The sequence below is a fragment of the Podarcis melisellensis genome (assembly GCF_964234715.1).
Source record: "Podarcis melisellensis genome assembly, chromosome: 2".
NCBI lineage: Eukaryota > Metazoa > Chordata > Lepidosauria > Squamata > Lacertidae > Podarcis > Podarcis melisellensis.
Window position 1 is genome coordinate 64,784,817 of NC_138529.1, and position 20,097 is coordinate 64,804,913.

The 20,097-nt window shown below is 42.1% G+C and overlaps 1 protein-coding gene across 1 annotated transcript; it reads right to left on the reverse strand.

Moving 5' to 3' along the window:
• Positions 1-4,348: 4,348 nt before the first annotated feature.
• HAVCR2 (hepatitis A virus cellular receptor 2) lies at positions 4,349-16,167 on the reverse strand. Its single transcript, XM_081899455.1, has 7 exons — positions 15,882-16,167; positions 12,192-12,545; positions 11,098-11,130; positions 10,355-10,428; positions 9,191-9,323; positions 7,328-7,367; positions 4,349-5,685 (listed from the first exon to the last, which is right to left on the reverse strand). Exons 1-7 carry the CDS (start codon positions 15,919-15,921, stop codon positions 5,592-5,594), a joined length of 768 nt encoding a protein of 255 aa, XP_081755581.1. The 5' UTR covers positions 15,922-16,167; the 3' UTR covers positions 4,349-5,591.
• Between the last annotated feature and the right edge of the window lie 3,930 nt (positions 16,168-20,097).

The window sequence follows — 20,097 nt, forward strand, 5'->3', positions numbered from 1 at the left end:
TACAGTCGCATATGCTTTCCAGGGGCCCCAGCCAACAGAATGGCTGGGGCAGGTTCCACAGGGGATAATGTACTGAGACACCCGAAGTCACGGGCAGAAGGAGGAGCTACACTAATACCATACCATGTCATTACTGAGGAGGCAGGTTTAGTCGTTTTTTTAAGAGTATCTCTGCCTCCAGGTCTGGTTTTAACCGGATGGATACTGGAATCAACAAGGGAGACCCACATGACCTGAAGGTGCTGCTGTGTAATGCCAGGTCATTGATTCATAAGACTACTGACATCCACAACTTGATCGTGGATGGAGGACTTGACTTGGCATGTGTAACAGAGACTTGGTTAGTTGAGGCAGACGGCCCTATTCTTGCCGCTGCTTGTCCACCAGGTTTCTCTTACGCACAGCAACCCAGATCATATGGGCGGGGAGGGGGAGGTGCAGTGATTTTTAGGAAGTCATTAGCTTACACCAGGCCTATTGGGAAGACCCAGTTTTCTGAGTGCATGTTCTGAAAGCTGGGCAATAGGAGCAGTACAGGATTCCTTTTGGTGTACCGACCTTCCTGCTGCACCAAGGATTCCCTGCCTGAGCTGCTTCAGGTCGTGCCGGATGTGCTCCTAGAGACACCTAGCTTGGTTGTCATAGGGGATGCTGACACAACCTTACAAGGGGCCACTTAGGACTTTGTAGAAAGTATGGCCTCCATGGGGCTGTCCCTAAATAAGTTTGGCCCAACTCATAGTCATGGACATGCCTTAGACCTGGTGTTCACCTCTATGGATGTGGGTGATCTGACACAAAGCAAAAGTGAAACAAAAGAAGTGCCATGGTTGGATCACTTCTTGGTGCAACTGGACTTCTTCGCAACCCTTCTCCTCTACAGGGAGGTGAGACCAATTCAGATGGTCCACCCCCACCACTTAATGGATCCAAATGGTTTCCAGAGAGTGGTAGGAGATGTTTTATCCCATGTTGATAGCCTATCAGCTGATTCCTTGGTGTCCTGCTGGAATGCGGAGTTAACCAGGGCTATCGACTGTCTGGCTCCAAAGCACCCTCTCCAATTATATGGAGCCTGGACAGCCCCATGGTTTTTTCTAGGGGTGAGGGCAATGAAACAATCGTTGAGATGCTGGTGGCAAAAAAACTCATTCTGAATCGGACCGGACATGGGTTAGAGCTCAGTGTTGAGCCTACCAAGTGGCGATAGCAACAGTGAATAGGACCTTCTTTGCCGCTACTATTGCATCTGCAGAAAACAGCAGCAAGGGACTCTTCCAGGTGGTTCACAATCTAACGTAACCACCTTCACCATCAGGTCCCGGTAAGGATCCCAAGATCTCCTGCAATGATTTTGCAAAGTTTTTTTGCAGATAAAGTCGCTCAGATTCAGAAAGAGGTTGACTCCACAAACCTTCCGGGGAAATCTGGAACTAAGGGAAACTTGTTTTCCTAAGTCCAATTGCCCCATGGGGAGAAGAAGGGCAAAGAGGGGATGAGAGAAAATGGGAAGGTGTGTGTGTGTGTGTGTGAGAGAGAGAGAGAGAGAGAATATGCAAATTAACAAGAGAATAGAAGGATGGAGTGAGAAGTGTATGCGAGAATAAAGGACGGATGACCAAGGTACATGCTTGTGCAATGCGTGTGAACAGATGGTGCATGGGAGAATGGAGTGGCTCTGCTGCCACTTCGGTGCTATTCATCATCCGTTTCAGCCCCACTCACCACAGGCATGCATGCACCCCTTGGCAGTTTTTTGCAGATAAAGTCGCTCAGATTAGGAAAGAGGTAGACTCCACCGTGGGAGCAGGGCCAGGGTGGGAGAGTGCTGGAGTCCTGTCTAGTCAAGTTGTATGGGATCAATTCCAATCTGTTACCTCCAAGGATGTAGACAGGCTGCTTGGACGAGTGAAATCAACCACCTGTCTCCTTGACCCTGCCCATCCTGGCTCATAAAAGTAAGCTGGGAAGGGCTGGTTGATGGGTTCTGCAGGGTGGTGAATGCTCTGCTCTGTGAGGGAGCCTTCTTAGATCCACTGAAAGAGGCGGTCATTAAACCGCTTCTTAAGAAAACATCTTTCGACCCAAGCAATATGGCCAACTATCGCTCAGTCTCAAATCTTTTATTCTTGGGCAAGGTGATTAAGCGAGTGGTTGCTGAACAACTCTAGGCACGCCTGGAGGATGCGGACCACTTGTATCCCTTCCAATCAGGATTCAGGCCTCATCATGGGACTGAAACTGCACTGGTCTCACTGGTTGATGATCTGCGGCAGGCTAGGGACAAAGGTGAAAGCTGTTTCCTAGTTCTGCTGGATCTCTCAGCAGCCTTTGGTCGATGGACCATGACATCCTTCTGGACCATCTAGAGGAGCTGAGAACTGGAGGCACTGTTATACAGTGGTTCCGTTCCTTTCTCCTGTGCCATGTCCAAAAAGTGGTGTTGGGGAATGAGTGTTCAGATCCCTGGGCTCTCACCTATGGGGTGCCTCAGGATTCCATCCTCTCCCCCATGCTTTTTAATATCTATATGAAGCCTCTGGGAGAAATCATCATGGGGTTTGGGCAGAGTGTTCATCAGTATGCGGATGATACCCAGCTCTACCTCTCCTTTAAATCAGAAACAGTGAAGGCGGTGAAGGTCCTGTGTGAGTGTCTGGAGATGGATGGAGGATGGATGGCGGCTAACAGATTGAGGTTGAATCCTGACAAGACAGAAGTACTGTTTTGGGGGGAGATGGATGGAGGATGGATGGCGGCTAACAGATTGAGGTTGAATCCTGACAAGACAGAAGTACTGTTTTGGGGGGACAGGGGGCAGGCAGGTGTGGAGGACGACCTGGTCCTGAATGGGGTAACTTTGCCCCTGACGGATCAGGTGTGCAACCTGGAAGTCATTTTGGACTCACAGCGGTCCATGGAGGCGCAGGTCAATTCCATGTCCCGGGCAGCTGTCTACCAGCTCCATCTGATATGCAGGCTGAGACCCTGCCTGCCCGCAGACTGTCTCATCAGGGTAGTACATGCTTTAGTTATCTCCCACTTGGACTACTGCAATGTGCTGTACGTGGGGCTACCTTTGAAGGTGACCCAGAAACTACAATTAATCCAGAATGTGGCAGCTAGACTGGTGACTGGGAGTGGCCACCAAGACCATATAACACCAGTTCTGAAAGACCTAAATTGGCTCCCAGTACGTTTCCGAGTACAATTCAAAGTGTTAGTGCTAACCTTTTAAGCTCTAAACGGCCTCAGCCCAGTATACCTGAAGGAGCATCTCCACCCTCATTGTTCTGCCTGGACACTGAGGTCCAGCTCTTAGCTTCTTCTGGCGATTCCCTCACTGTGAGGTTACAGGGAATCAGGCAGAAGGCCTTCTCAGTAGTGGTGCCCACCCTGTGGAACGCCCTTCCATCAGATGTTAGGGAAATAAACAACTACATTATCTGACTTTTAGAAGACATCTGAAGGCAGCCCTGTTCAGGGAAGTTTTTCATGTTTGATGTTTTATTGTGCTTTTAATGTTCTGTTGGGAGCCGCCCAGAGTGGCTGGGGAGGCCCGGCCAGATGGGCGGGGTATAAGTAATAAATTATTGTTATTACATGTACAGTCATTAACATTAAACAATGATCCTGACTGTGTTGTAAAAATATGTTATTATAATTTCCAAATTTCTGGTGTGGCTGATGAAGGTTCCTGATGTAAACGATGGGTGTTAATATAAGAAATAAGGTACCACTCTATGCATTGGAATTTATCTGTCTTTGCTTTTTCATTAATAAATCTGTGGTACCAAGTTATTTCTTCCATCAGCATAATAGTCCAGATACCATGTGGGCAATGCAGTGTTGGCCAGTGTCTTACATGATACCACCTATGGTTGAAGAGACCATAAAGAAGGCTGATTGCCAAAGAATAGATGCTTTTGAATTATGGTGCTGGAGGAGACTCTTGAGAGTCCCATGGACTGCAAGAGGATCAAACCTATCCATTCTTAAGGAAATCAGCCCTGAGTGTTCACTGGAAGGACAGATCCTGAAGCTGAGGCCACCTCATGAGAAGAGAAGACTCCCTGGAAAAGACCCTGATGTTGGGAAAGATGGAGGGCACAAAGAGAAGGGGATGACAGAGGATGAGATGGTTGGATAGTGTTCTCAAAGCTACCAGCATGAGTTTGACTAAACTGCGGGAGGCAGTGGAAGACAGAAGTGCCTGGCATGCTCTGGTCCATGGGGTCACGAAGAGTCAGACACGACTAAACAACTAAACAACAACAACAACAACATGGTTGAAGAGAGTCATTTCACGAATTGGGAATTCCCAAATAAAACTGCTAATCAACAAAATACAGGAAATAATCTTTATTTATTTTCAGGGTTTTGCCATGTTTGTGTGTGTGTGATTTAGAAGGACACACATAGTAAAGGACACATAATAGTAAAATCTTGAAACTCCTGGTCTCCAGGAAATGGAAAGCCCATGTGGAATATAAAACTCAAACTGATATATCAAAGTAGTACTTTGAGTGCCCTCTAGTGAGCCACTGGAAAAATTAGAACATAGTTTTCCCTCTGATCTGCAGATAACTATAAATGACTAATCTGTACTAAGTTGTATATCTGAGTTGTCCCTCTTGTTTCCTTCCCCCTCTTTTTTTTTATAAAAAAGCTAAAGTTTTATTTTGCAAGAAAGTTTAAAAATTATGGGCAACAGAAAGGAGGAGCACACATAACGATGTAAGCAGATCGATAATTAAGGAGGAAAGAAAACTTACTAATTACAGCTCGTGGTGGTACAATACAACAGATTATATCAATCTTATGGAGACTGTGATTGTACTCAGGGATGTCAGCCAAGACTATGACCATGTGAATTGCATTGCCCACCCTCTGATTTCAATCAGACTACCCAATGAAATATGTTATCCCAGTACTTGACCCCAAGGACTGGAAAACTGGTCCATCATGTGGGGAAGGATTCCATGTAGTAAAGTTTTCAGCAGCAGTCACATGGCTATTTGTTGTCCTCCTTTTAATTGAGAGAACCTCACTTGCATGATATACATAAAAGACCTAAGAAGTTGTATCTGTGCCTTTAGGTGATGGATGGCCAATTAAACAGACAGTAGGCAACTGTGGCGTGGTTCTTCAGAAGGAGAAACTGGTTATGGCATCCTTTTCCAATTTGATGCCCTCCAAATATTTTGCATGGCAAATTTCATCATCCCTAACCACTGGCCATGCTGTCTGGGCTGATGGGAGTTATAGGTCAACCCATCTAGGGGACACCAGGGTGGGAAAGGCTGGGTTATGGCATAGAGTCAGGCTTCCAGCTCTGGTCTGTTTCTCTTACACAGCATACTAGAGGGAAACACATATCAAAGCACAACAGTATGCATATGTACTGTAATAAAGTTGCCGTGTCTCACTCTGTAGAAAAACATGTGAAGTTCTCCCCAAAAAGTCTGGCCACCAGTGAATCCGGACATACTCGTTGTTTTACAGATATCTTTTTGATAGCCAGTCTGCTCCAAGTAACACCTCTTGGTGTAGTTGTCAACACAATCTAGACTGTGCATATTATTCTTATTCTAATCCATCTCATAAATATTTTCCGGTGCACGGACACCAGTCTCCATAACATGTCGAATTCCTCCAGTGGCTGAGCTTGAGATTGCCACTTGACTGGAAAGAGAAAGCAAATATAAATCGCGTTTGGGCTAAATGGAATATGTGAAGCCATAGCAATTACACTATCATTAAAGTAACAAGTTTGATCATTCAACAAATTTTAGTATTCCCCAATTTTTGGAGTCTACCCTCAAGGTTAGTCTATGCACCAATTCCCTTCAGTTTTCTCGAGGCAGGAGTTTAAGACACACAGGTGTGTTTAGCTATTCTGACCTAGGACCTGGCTCCCTAAAGAACACCCTGCATTGTTATGAAGCTGTTCAGCTATTTAGTTCTTGCAGGATGGGCCCTTTTGAGGATACTGCCATCTGCAGAGGCCCGCTTGATAGTCATGCCCAAGAGCTCTTCTTATCGCTATCATATTCTAGAACGTGCTCCCCTCAGAGTTACGATTTTCCTTGTTTTTAGAAAAGGTATCAAGACACCTCTTTTTAATTTGGCCTTTTAAATATTTTTGTTGTGTTGTTGTTTGTACTGCTTTCATTGATTTTAAAGTTTTTATTTCTGCGAGTAAAGCAACAACACTTGCAATAAGCTACCTGACCCCGAGAGGGGGAGACCGTGATAGAAAGAAAGACAGCCAGTTCTTCCTCACTGATTCCTTCTTTTTTAGTAACTATTTGTTGGTAAAGTAGATCACTTCCTTTCAGGCTTTAGTTTCTTCCTGATTCTTCTCCAAGCTAGGGGTACTGTCTTGGTGACCTATACTCAGAATGGCTTTGGCTGCCTTGGGTTTGCTGTGAGGCATCTTGATGCTGCTATGAACATGTGCTGCAGCATCCAGGCCATACACCTGAGGTCTGTGTCACCTCCCTGCCAGCTCCTTACTTTTTAAAAAATTCAGAAGAAGTTTCGGAGAGGGCAGATGTAACAATCCCATTACAAATCATACACAAACTGAAACAATCTGGGCCCAATTAAGGATAACCTGAGGAAGACTTGTTTTCTGGCAAACCATCAAAATTGTACCTTATCAACATCTCTAGAAATAACTCAGGACCAAACAAAATGGACAAATAATGGTCATATGTTTTCTAGTGCTGAACTGAAAGTTACCAAGTGAGAATTCGTGGCTTGAATTTTAAAATCTGGGGGACAAAACATACCCACAGCTTTGTGTTTTGCTGCAGCCACCACCAGTTTTGTGGCAACAACGTTCTCCCTCTCCCTAAAATAATTACTCTGCAAATGCCATAGCATTATTCTCAAGGATGTACTGAGAGATAGAAATGGTCACCAGAAATAACTCAATATACCCAGTGGGGTGTTTGGGGTTTTCTTTTTTTACCTTTCCTTTAAGCAGCAGACCATTACTTCATTTCATAATCTGCTTTTGAAATTCCCCTCATTTTGAAAATTGGTATTCAGGCCTACCCTTCTGTCTGCTTCTCATAACTAGCCCCATGTGACACACATGGAAGTATTTGCATGCTTTAAATCCAGGCCTATAAACATCCTAATGTAACCCATGATGTTACCTATATATTTCCAATGAATGTGAATATGTAGCACTCGTGCTGAACTCTCCAACTGTAATATTACTTCACTTTGTACCAGAACAATTGCAAGTTGTAGAATTACTATAGTATCTACTCTTCTTAGCATTAAACTAGAAACAGACTTGAATAGTAATTACCTTATAGAATTACTCATCTTCTGCTTCTTGTGTAAATACCCTGTGGGATGTTTTTAAAAAGCATAAATAATATAAAAGGCAGTTGCTTTCATTAGATTAAGAGTGAGATTATTATAGAGGAACTACCAAACAGTACTTCCTGATATTACTGCCCTCCAGAAAGTCTGTCCTATTTCCATATTTGTATGCAGCAAGTAAATCATCCTGATTTTGCTAGTAAGGCATTACCTGTAATATGTTTGCACTTTCATTGTTCCAAAATCCATTTTGATGAAAATAGGGCAATAGTCAACCTGGTTACTAGGGCAAGGTGACATATTGTCTCTCTTCTCTACTCCGCAGTATTAGAATAATGAATTACAGTAATTGGCAATGAATACCGTTTGTGTTTATTGGTATTAAAAAATGTTAATTATTAACTATATATGGTTGGTTGTAAAAGATGCTATGCTTTTAGTGAATAACAACAACAAAAACAAGGATTGGTGGCTGCTATAACATCTGTGGACTGGACTTATTAAAAGCAGAGGTGCCAACTTGAATAAAATATTGCGGGGGCCAGTAAGCCCCACGCTACATAACTGCTCTCATGATGTGGCACACACATACCATTTGAATAGCAATGCCCATCAACTTTGCCCTCCCACCCCCCAAATATTTTACTGGGTTGCCAAAGACTCCTCTGCCCCTAGGATTTGGCTCCTCTGCTAGAGGCATAGAAAAGTTGTAAATTGACAGGCGTTGCATGCAGTGTTGGCATGAAAAGCTTTGTTTTTATATTGGAACAGGGATGGAGAGCTTGTGGTCTTCCACATGTTGCTGGAATTCAGCTCCCATGAGCCCCAGTCAGCATGACCAATAGTCAGGGATGATGAGAGCTGTAATCCACAAATTTAGCAACTCTAAATTCATTAACAATAATGTATGACATTTTAACAATTTATAATACAGTGGTACCTCAGTTTGCAAACATAATCCATTCCGGAAGTCTGTTCTTAAACCAAAGCTGTTCTTAAACTGAGATGTGCTTTCCCTAATGAGGCCTCCCACCACCGGTGCCCTTCCACCATTCGGCTTCCGTTCGTAGACCGAGGTAAAGTTCACTAACCGGAACACTACTTTTGGTTTTGTCGAGTTCTTATACCGAATAGTTCGTAAACAGGGCTATTTGTAAACTGAGGTACCACTGTACATGAAACCTTAACTAATATATACAATGCCAAACTAATAACCACATGCACAACTCAATATCTCAAAGCCAAACAGTCCAAATATTTCTGAAATACGTCCATGAGAACTGCTCTCTATGTGTGTACTTGTGCTGGTGCGAACCAACGGAGGGATGTAGGATACTCCAGAACAGATTTAGAGGCCACATAAGGGCAGAGGCGTGGTGTGATGGACCAGGGAGGCCATGGCCCTGGGCACACACCTGACTGTGCTCCCACAACAGAGTCCTGCTGGCAGGTGAGTTTGACTAGTGGGCAACGGGCAAGTAGCCTGTTGATGGCGGGCTCTGTTCATCCTCCACACGCACCCCCCTGGCGAGTGTCCCCACCCCAGCTACCCAGTCTACCAGGAGGTGCAATACTTGCCCCATCCCAGGAGCTGGCAAACCCATGCTACTCCACTGCACGAGGGGAGGGGAGGCAAAAAGACCCATTGTGCTAGTGGTGATCCTTACACCATTGGGACCTTGACATAGCGCTGCATTGAATACAATCCTTTAGTCCCACAAATATTGACTAATAATGATACTGCATCTCTTCCAGCACTAGCCCTGAGAGATTCTGTCTTCCCTCCCTCATTTGCCAATGTTGAAAAATATACAGTGAAATTCTGCAAAACTACAGGAATACTTACACTTAAGTGCCAGCATTGCCACAATGAGCAATAATACTACTGCACATGTTCCAATGCCAACATATAGGGCTGTCCTTGAAGGTTCTTCTTTTCTTTCCTCTCTTGTTAGTGTGGTAAAATGTACATAAATATTCTGCAAAAAAATAATAATACAGAAATGACCTCACTGAGTAGAAACTGAAAAGTGCAATACAAACACTTATGTCCAGATATAACAGATTACCTTTCAAACAAGTTACTTATACAGAAATGGAATTAATAGGGTAATATAGATGAGGTGAGCTAATCTGCTAGGAGTGTTATAGTAATGAACATTATGCTTGTACTCATGAAATCTGATGAGATACCGTACTTTTCTGTGTATAAGACAAGTGTTTTTTTCCCTTTCAAATGATCTCCAAACTGGGGGTTATACACGGTTAGTGCAGAATTGGCACGGAGGATTGGTCGTTTTCGGGAGCAGGAGATTGTCAGTTGCGTTTGGGTGGGTGATTGGTGGCTGCGGCAAGCACTGCTTTCAATTTGCTGTGGTGGTGGCAATGGGGGGGGGGTGATTTGCATCATCTGTTGTCATGCTGCCTAACGATTGGTGGGTTTTTCGAGTTGTGCTGCTCATTATGGTGGGTGAGTGGTTTTTGTTTTTTTGCAATCACCCCAAAAAAGCTCAACAACTCTGGGCAATATCCCCCCATTTTCTTAAATTTGAGTCCCCATAAATAGGGAGCATCTTATACATGGAGGTGTTTTAGACACAGAAAAATACAGTAAATTATTATCATAATGGTAAAAAGGTCTGTTTTATATATCCATCTATGTGCACAGTACTTTACAAAGCAGAAAAGGACGCTTTCAGTCTGAGAACAAACACAGGGAAAGACAGTAGGTGGAGGGTGAAGGCAAGATAAAACAAGAAGGAATATTAATTTAGTTATACTTAAGCTTAATAGAGTAGAGTATGGGGGGGGGGGAAATAAGAGTCTGCCAAAGGCTTCATGTAAGAGGAAAAGAAGAAGTTGTTTATTTATGGTTCACTCACCAAAAATGATGGATAGCAATAACAAGAAAGAACAATATTTAACACAGATAAGTTTTGGAAGGACATTTTGTACCTAAAAGTTATGTAACATTACCATCAATCTGCAAAGAGGCCATGCAGATACTTACATCCTGTGGGGGTTGTGTGCTGGACATCCATCTTGGTTCCAAAGCAAAGTAAGTTTCAGTGAAGTGTATAGTAGCTAGACAAAGCAAAGATAAAGCAGCATACTCATTCATACAACCTGAATTCACAGTGCTGGTGCTGACCTTTAAAGCCCTAAATGGCCTCAGCCCAGTATACCTGAAGGAGCGTCTCCACCCCCATCGTTCAGCTCGGACACTGAGGTCCAGCACCAAGGACCTTCTGGTGGTTCCATCATTGCGAGAAGCAAAGCTACAGGGAACCAGGCAGAGGGCCTTCTCGGTAGTGGTGCCCGCCCTGGGGAACGCCCTCCCATCAAATGTCAAGGAAATAAACAACTATCTGACTTTTAGAAGACATCTGAAGGCAGCCCTGTTTAGGGAAGTTTTTCATGTTTGATGTTGTATTGTATTTTTAATATTCTATTGGGAGCCACTAGATGGGTGGGGTACAAATAAATAATTATAATTATAATTATAGCTGTCTTTGAAAACATAAATAGATGCTTCTGGATGATGAGTCCCAAGTTATATGCATGGATAAAAAAATCTAGTGTTGTCAGTTTAAAATGGGAGTTAAGCACACTCACTATTTCTTCTAATTTATTCTTTCTTCTTTTCTTTCAGAGTTACAGTCAACACTTCATTTCATTTCACTCCATGCTTCACTAGACTTGAGACTAACCAATGGAGACTAACAAATTCACAATCCATCTATATACATATACCTGGTACTCTAGCTGAAGTTGGACTCCAGTTCCCTGATTAAGAAAAAGAACAGGCAAGTCAGTTGCACCATACCATATTTAGCAAAAATGTAAATCTTTGCTGCATTACAGGGGTAGTGAACCTCTTTGAGCCCAACTACCTGATTTGTACCTGTCCAACCTTCCAAGGGCCATAGTTCTTACAGGTATGTCCTGTTTGGAAGAAATTGTCTCACAGACCATTTGACAGGACCTGGCAGGTCTATTTAGTTTGCAGGCTTAAGGTTCCACACTACTGCTATATTAGCTTTGGGTACAAGCCCCAGAAGCATTAGATACAATGGAATATATTTAGCACTTTTTGGACTTGTGCCTGAAGCTAATATAGTAAAGAATCGTGTGAACATCTACTGGTCATTGAGGTTTACCAAACTATGGATGGCTGTGCAGAAGTTGCATTCACACATATACTTTGAACTTGCCCAGTGGTCTCTTCCTTTTAGCATGATATCAACTGCTGTCTCATTTTTAGGTTTACCTTTCATTCCAGCAGAGATCAGCTATGACCAAGCCCTCTGATCATGAACCAAATTACTGCTGCAACTTTTATATTTCAGGATGTCATATGGCCTGAAAATCTGAGCCATCAACTTGCTGGATTGAAGTTTTGCTTGGCACAGGACTAATTCTAAGAATATGAGAATGTAACAGCAGAAACCCACCTTTAGTTGTGAGTGTAAATACAGATGTATATTTGTGTGTGAAGGGAATGTGATTATTGGGTATTTATGATTTAAAGGCATAATGACAAAAGAACTGCTTTGCTGCAGTAAACCAAAAGCCCATCGAGTCAAGAAATAATTTCCATTTAGCTATTGATACCCATCCTCTGCAAATATACATAATCATTTTTTGATGCTACCCATGTTTGGTGGGAGGGAATAGACATATGATTTATTGGGATTACTAGCCTTCATAGCAGAAGCTCTACATTTTTTGTAAAAAGTTTTATCAAGACCCTCCCTTTAACATTTTGCCAAACTTAAAAATATGCTGCAAATATTGTCTTAGATAATGACAAATTGGCATATGCCTGGTGGAAGCATTCTGCTCACCTTTCTCAATCACAACTTCAATGTTATGTTTCAGATCGTTGAACAAGCCACTTATGTCCACACGACAACAGTATGTTCCCGAATCTTCTTCTGTTACGTTCACAATTGTCAGAGACACATCTCCTTGATGAACATCTCCCAGTAGATAATACTTGCTTTCCTTCGATTGCTGTTTGTTGGTATGGAAAATTTGACTGGAACACCAAGATAGAGGGCAACTTCCTCGCCCCCAGCATATGGTTCTGATCCCATTTTCCACAGTAGAATAATGACAGGGTAAAGTGATGTTCTGGCCCACTTTTCCCTGTATTGTAGTCCCAGAAACTGATGTCAACAAGCATGTAGGGGAAGACACTACAGTTACAAAAAAGGAAAGAAAAAAAGAATGGAATTATGACAAACTGTGGGAACAACAATGTATCTGTAAAAAGATTTCCATCTCAGCAACTTTCCTAAAGCCTAATATTATGCTGACTTGGTAATTTGAAAATATTCTTCCCAGGCACATATTCCAACACCTCAGCTCAGTCTCTTGAGTTGAAGCCAAGAAAATAAAGAGAAAACACACCCAAACTATGCTGAACAATAATGTGGGTGCTCAAACAGGAAGTATGTTTCTCCATAACAAAATGTGTAGTCATTTATGGGGGGCGGATTCATAGGGCTGTATCCAAAGGCGTCCATTCAATATCAGAAAGCTCTTTGAGCTTATAGAACCATAGAGGAATGGAGAAGGAATCTGATTTTTGAATGGGGGACCTTTGGAACAATGTGGAAGGTAGTAGGGTTGCAGGGAAGAGGGTGAGTCATAGGCTCCCTGTTCTGCTGAGAAACTCTTTGCTGGATCAAAGAGCTTTCTATCAGCAGAGGAACACCATTGGATGCAACTTGTAAATACTAACTTTTCAATAGCAGTCATCACTTATGCACTTCAGTGGAAGTTTCTGAAATGTTTGGTAAATTCTTTAGCAAGCAACAAAAAATAACTGATAAATATTCTTATTAAACAAATCAGTTTAGAGCAGTGGTTCCCAAATGGGGGTCCGGGGACCCCTAGGGGTCCACGGAACACACCCAGGGGACTTGCTTATCTTGTTATTTGCACAGTGAAAGCCTTCCACGGATCATCCAGCCTCTGCTCATAACCAGCGCCTGCTTGCTGGCCAGGGAAAACCTTGTGAAAGAGTTGCTGGGTGGCAAGTGAGCTGGGATTGAGCAAAAACCTCTGACACAGTTTCTTAGGGCTTTTGCGATTGGAGGGGGCAGGGGAGAGGAGAGCAAATGGTTCACTCCACGGGGCGGATTCACATGCCTATCATTTTTTTTTAAAGTAAGGGTTCCCTTCCCCTTGCTCTCTACTTTTTAACTAAAAATAAGTTCTAATTGCTTCCAAGGACTATCAGGTTTAGAGGACTCTCCCACTGCTTGTGGATAGGGTTTTCAGTGAATCTTGCCTTATGAGTTTGGGATTCATGTCTCAGCTTGGAAGTCCAACAGGGAAAATAGCTAAGCAAATTGCCACAATATATAAATATATATATATGAATTGCAACAAAATAGCATTTTGTTTTCTTGTTTTCTGAGTCAAGCTATGTGGCTACATTTGGGGTTGGGAGGAAACAGATGTAGGGCAGAAACCAAATAAATTAAAAAGTTGGTTGTTTCTATTGGGTAATAAGCAAGAATAAAAACCTCACTCCAAATAAGTACAGTATTTAACTAATTAATCTATTTCAGCCAGGGATGAAACTTGGGCACAGAAGGACTGTATTATTATAAATTAATACTGCTGCTGCTGCTGCTGCTGCTACTACTACTACTACCACCAAAATTACAAAATTCCATCTGTTTTCTACTCAGTCTTCACCAATACTTTATCAAGCCCTGACCAAGCCTTCACCTATGTCTTGAAGATGCAAGATCCCTCAGATTGCAGAACCTTATGCTACAAAGTTTTGCTAAGATGCACCATCTCAGATTACAAGTAAGGAATAGCATATAAAAAGCCTTCTGCATATAGAGCACTTGCAAGTTCTATACACAGTTCCTTTTTTTAAATTCAGTTGCAGTGTAGAAATGGAGAACTTTTCCTACTGTCTGGGGATAGGCAATAGCTCAGGGTAGAGCATCTGCTTTGCGCATGCCCTGGCAGAGATCCTTATCTGAAATCCTGGAGAACTACTGCCATTAACTGTAGAGACAATACTGAGCCAAATGGATCAGTGGTCTGACTCAATAGTTTTTCTGACAGATTCAAAATTTCATGTGATCAGTTGAACAACTTTCTGTGGTTGTGTATGGTAGCCTACTTAGCAGACATTTTCACATACTTGAGCACTCTCAACACAAGCCTTCAAGGTAGTGATGTGAATATTTTTTTATGTTGAAGATAAGACTGCGGCAGTGATTTTAAAATTATGATTATGGGCAAGCTGAGGTGGTAGCCTCACTAATATCCCAACACTGGAGACATTTCTGGGGGCCATTGACATAGAATTGATGCCATAAGTAAAACATTACATCACTGAGCACCTGCATGATTTAGCGACCAGCATCAGAGATTACTTCCCTGCACAAAATCCTGAGCACCCATGTGTAAGGAATCCTTTTGAATGTGGTGATGTACAACTATCTGCAGAAGAGCAAGATGTACCTGTTGATGTGACTTGTGATGGTTCATTGAAATCATTTTTAAAAGAATGTAGACTGGACCAATTCTGGGTGAAGGTTTTTGCTGATTATAAGACGTTAGGTGAAAAAGCTTTGAGACATCTAGTTCCCTTTTGTTCCACATATCATTGTGAACAAACATTTTCAACATTTTCTTATATGAAGAACAAGCATAGAAATCAGCTTGCTGCTGAACCAGACTGGAGGATAAAAGTAGGAAATATTGAACCAGATGTGGAAAGGATTGTTTGGGACTAAATGAGGCGTGATTTCTCCCATCACATTTAGCTTTAGTGTGAGAAAAAGAAAAGAAAAATATGTTCTCTACCAGAAACAAAAGAGCATTTGTGCTGGTGGGAAGCCCCTTTGCTGTTAATTACTGTGGTCAGATTTTGCAGGAACAGAATATCATTTTCTTTCAAATGCTGAAGTCTGTATGCTGATAGCATGTGACTCATATCCTCACAACTCTTGCTGACGCTGTTGAGCCCCGTGTTTCAAATTATACGAATTGATACTGTGCAGGGATATCATAGCATATTGTAGCACAGAACCAGGTATTCTGGAAACCTAGGGTGCAGGTGAGGCTTATAGTTTTCACATGGTTATCACAAGGATCTGTTCCAGTTAGGTGAACATGCATTACATGCAGTCAGCCTCAATAACATCTTAATATGTCACATGGTTGATGCTGACTGTTAGGAAATGAATGTAGTATTAGTGCCTAAGCTCTTGAAATCATATACCATATGCAAACAGCAGCAGCATGTTAACTTTCTCTCATTCCTGCATCTTCATCCCTAAGCACGTTTACTCAGAGGCAAGTCAATTTAGGTATATATCTGGTATTACAGCCTTAAAAGGAGTATGTTAGAAATCACAATCATTTGCCAGATTTCTAGTCTTGAATTAAAGAGAATTAAATATTTACATACTGAACAATTACACTGTACAAGTCTAAAACAATGATTTCCCAGAAGTGCAACTCCATAATTTATAATTTTGTTAATGTTTGATTACCTGTAAAGACCACCAGCAGAATTCGTTCCAGGGGAAACATGGTATAGGCTTAGATGGCAGCAGAGGGTGGCTTTGTTCCTACTGCAAGCGGAGATTTAACAGAATGCTCATTTCACAACCAAGCTTCTGACTTCTCTAATTTCTGATCTACATCATGTGTGACCTAAGTCACAGCACTCAGCAGCAGGCTTTCTTTCCTTTCCCCGCCCTGTGGTTAGTTCACATCTCACTGGGCCACCCAGTGCTGGTGTTTGGTAAATACTGTGGACATCTTGGTCAAAAGGCAACAAACTTCCACAGCAATGTCAAAATGCTTTGCTCAGGACATCAGAGGATGGGATTTGTTCTGTACAGTACTCCCATAATCTTCAGAAATTGCCCATAAGATTTAAATGTGAAGATAAAGGCTTTCTCATTATACTGTTCTACACCATCTTTTTTATTGCAAAGTGTGGCTGGAAAGTTATGTGTAGACAGGGAATTAGCATTCAGGCTAGGATTCAACTATTACAGGGTCTTGATGTTGTTCAAATTAATGGCTTGCTAAAGCAACTAATAGATTAGAATTAATCTAGCGCATGCACATTCACTGTGTCTTTAAAGAGAAAAAGAAGCAACCAAGCCTCCCTCCCCATTTCCAGGGGTGGAGGACATGGTGGTGTGGCAGTGCTTATCTGGAGAGCTGAATCACTGATTACTGGGAAGGAGTGGGTGAGGTCAGTGCAGTTCAAATGCTCCAGCAGAAGCACCAGTTTGGGTCTGCCGGTGTGTTTGCATTGCACTAACCTCCTTGTGTTAAGCAGCAGTGACACTACTGTTTGAACGTCAGGTAAGCACCACTGTGAGCAGCTGTCTGCTGTTGCCTATTTTGTGCCTTAATCTTGCCAACATCTTGAGTTTTATAATACATGCAGCTGCATCAACTTCAAATGATAAAATTCAGAAAAACTGCACCCCCAGAGGGTATTATTTGTGGAGTTTATGACACCCACTAGGTGGTATTCAACTAAATTTTATTCAGAGTGGAGCCATTTAAATGAATGGAACTAACTTAGTCATGTTGATTAATTTCAACAGGTCTCCTCTAAGTAAAACTTGAACACCACCCATGGAGTTGGCTCCAGGCTACGTTAATTGAGCTTAAGTTCCAATTACTTAAATGAGGCAAGTTAGTCATTATTTTAATATAAGTCCCATTGAAATCAATGGGATTTAATTTTGGTCACTACTAGCAACCAAAGTCGTGGCACTTTAGTGCATGTGTACAATAAAATCCAATGCACAATAAATGTTGATTTCTGAACATGGTGAATGCCTTAAAGAACTCCAAAGCCTTATTTTGACTGACTACTGGGGTTTGCATGAGCAACCATAAATAAATATTGCACTCAATTCAGATAATATTGAGAGGATAGCTAATGAAGATATGCTTTTCTCAGCTAAACAGCACCACCAATTTTTATTAGTGCACAACAATGAACTAATGATTTATTTTCAGATTAACATAAATTGTTTATAGCAATGCCACCAGCAATAGATCCTTCCCCAACCCCCAGGAGACAGCCCCTGTTAAAATCCAAAAGTTCAATAAATAAAGAATGCAATGTACTGAATAATATATTGGTAATTTCAGCATAACAATTGGTTTTCTTAACCAAGGAGAAACGAAAAAGTAGCATCTTACTTTGTAAGAGAAAAAAACAGAAATTCATCTCATTACTCCTTCAACCCAATAAAGAGTTTAACCCATACCCAGTGCACAAACCTAGTGTGGACAGTCACAAGCCAGTCCTCACAAAACAGCCCTGTACCATTGCTGTCTGTTTCAGTCTAGCTTTTTGAGCCTGCTGAAACCACATCCTGTATGAAACAGAAAAAAGGAACCTGTCCACTGCTGATTTCAAGAATAGACTGGTGTTTATATTCTTGCTGATTCAACCCTTGACATTTTCCCTAGCCAAGACATACATAATTATTATTTATTTACTGATTAAATACATTTTATTTGTTTTAAATTAGTATTTTGCCCTTCATTCCAAAGTGCAAATATATCACATAGGACACTGGGTTGAGGAACCCATGGCCCTCTTAGTGTTTTTGGATTCCAACTTATCTCACCCTTAGCCAAGATTCATAGCTCTTCCTTCTATAATTTTGCTTCTAATTTGGTTGATACCTGTCCTAAGGCCACATGGGTGTGTGGGAATTAAATACAAAACTATAACACCCAGAGATGGTGGACAAAGGAGGCATGGGAGTCCAGCTAACTGTGGTCCAGACCAGTGCTTTGAAGCTAATGCGCCATCATCACTTTATTTTGTATATAAAAAAAGAGTCCTTTTAATTGTTCCCACTTTCTCGGGAGCTTATGAAGAGCCTTTTATCAGCAGGTATGCAGGAAGCTGACTGGGGATGCAGTCTCCCCCAAGCTAACTGGCTTCCCCTGCCTTGAGGGGAGACATGCAAATTATGCACAAGTCAATTTGTTTTATTTAGTTAGTTTTCAAAATCGTCATCTCCTAATCACATGGAAGGGGTTTTCTTTAATTTCCAACAGTTATAGTCATGGTTTTCGATCCCAGTGAGTGGGAAGCAACTGTGTCAGGATGAGTGTGAAGAAGCCCAAAATTTGTCACCAGGCCCTCTACCCACTGGCAAAAGCAATTGTTGGCCAAGAAACTATCTCCGGGAGACACTTAGTACAGTGGTACCTCTGTACTAAGTACAGTGGTACCTCTGTAACAAGGGACGCGGGTGGCGCTGTGGGTAAAACCTCAGCACCTAGAGCTTGCCGATCACATGGTCGGTGGTTCAAATCCCCGCGGCGGGGTGAGCTCCCGTCTTTCGGTCCCAGCTCCTGCCCACCTAGCAGTTCGAAAACACGTCAAAGTGCAAGTAGATAAATAGGTACCGCTTTCTAGCGGGAAGGTAAAACAGCGTTTCCATGTGCTGTGCTAGTGCCGGTCGCCAGAGCAGCTTTGTCACGCTGACCACGTGACCCGGACGTGTCTTTGGACAGCGCTGGCCCCCGGCCTCTTAAGTGAGATGGGCACACAACCCTAGAGTCGGACACGACTGGCCCGTACGGGCAGGGGTACCTTTACCTTTACCTTGGGTTCCAGTCGCTTCAGCTTACAGACTCCACTAACCCAGAAATAGTACCGCGGGTTAAGAACTTTCCTTCAGGATAAGAACAGAAATTTGTAGAGAATTATCTCTGCAAATAAATCTAGATCTACTTAAATTATTTCATCTCATTTGCTATGGCTGGGCATCACTAAAAGTGCTCTGCAATATTAGCATCAAGCACACAACTCTGAACACCAGGGACCATTTAGGAAGGAAGAATCATTGCATTCAGCAGATATACAGTGGTACCTCAGGTTACATATGTTTCAGGTTACACACTCTGCTAACCCAGAAATAGTACCTCGGGTTAAGAACTTCGCTTCAGGATGAGAACAGAAATTGTGCTCTGGCGGCACGGCAGCAGCAGGAGGCCCCATTAGCTAAAGTGGTGCTTCAGGTTAAGAACAGTTTCAGGTTAAGTACGGACCTCCAGAACGAATTAAGTACTTAACCCGAGGTAGCACTGTAAAAGACATTCTAAGAATGACCATGCTTTTCAGCTGTTTCCTGAAGAAAAGGAAGAGAACTACTTCATCCTACAGCTGATTTAAAGTGTTTGCATCTAAGGCTGTAGTTTTCACCCTGCTTTTAAGTGTCACTGTACTATTACTCCAAAGCAGAGAAACATATTTCTTTTTTTATATTTATATACCACCTTTATCTTCCAAGGATCTAAAGGTGGTGTACATGGTTCTCCTTGTACTTGGTGTACAAAACTAGTTTACTCATGTCCCTAATGCATGATATGACTAAATACATTCTTTATGAAGGCAGCAACATAGCATGTCATGGCAAAACCACAAAATAAACGTGGGTAGTATAATACTGTACTTATGAGGAAAATAATCATAATTTGCAAGTTAGGTGCTGCCCTCTTTTGCCAACTCACAGGAAAAACACTGCAAGTATGATTGAACCCTTAATGTCACAAGAATGACAACTAAAAAAAACCTGCCATACGCAGTGTAGTAGAAATGTTTAATACATGCACACTCCTGTTTCACTGCTGAGGCAAAGAAACAATGTTTCATAAAATCACAAGGGTTCAAAGTAAAACACACTAATCCAAATAATCTAATTTAAAGGG

Excerpts from the sequence above, each read along its gene's own strand:
- HAVCR2 (XM_081899455.1), bottom strand. The coding sequence starts at position 15,921 with ATGTTTCCCCTGGAACGAATTCTGCTGGTGGTCTTTACAG. Across the intron at positions 12,546-15,881 it reads TCTGCTGGTGGTCTTTACAG|TGTCTTCCCCTACATGCTTG; the intron begins GTAATCAAACAT and ends TTGTAACTGTAG. Across the intron at positions 7,368-9,190 it reads GGCAATGCTGGCACTTAAGT|GGTATTTACACAAGAAGCAG; the intron begins GTAAGTATTCCT and ends AACATCCCACAG.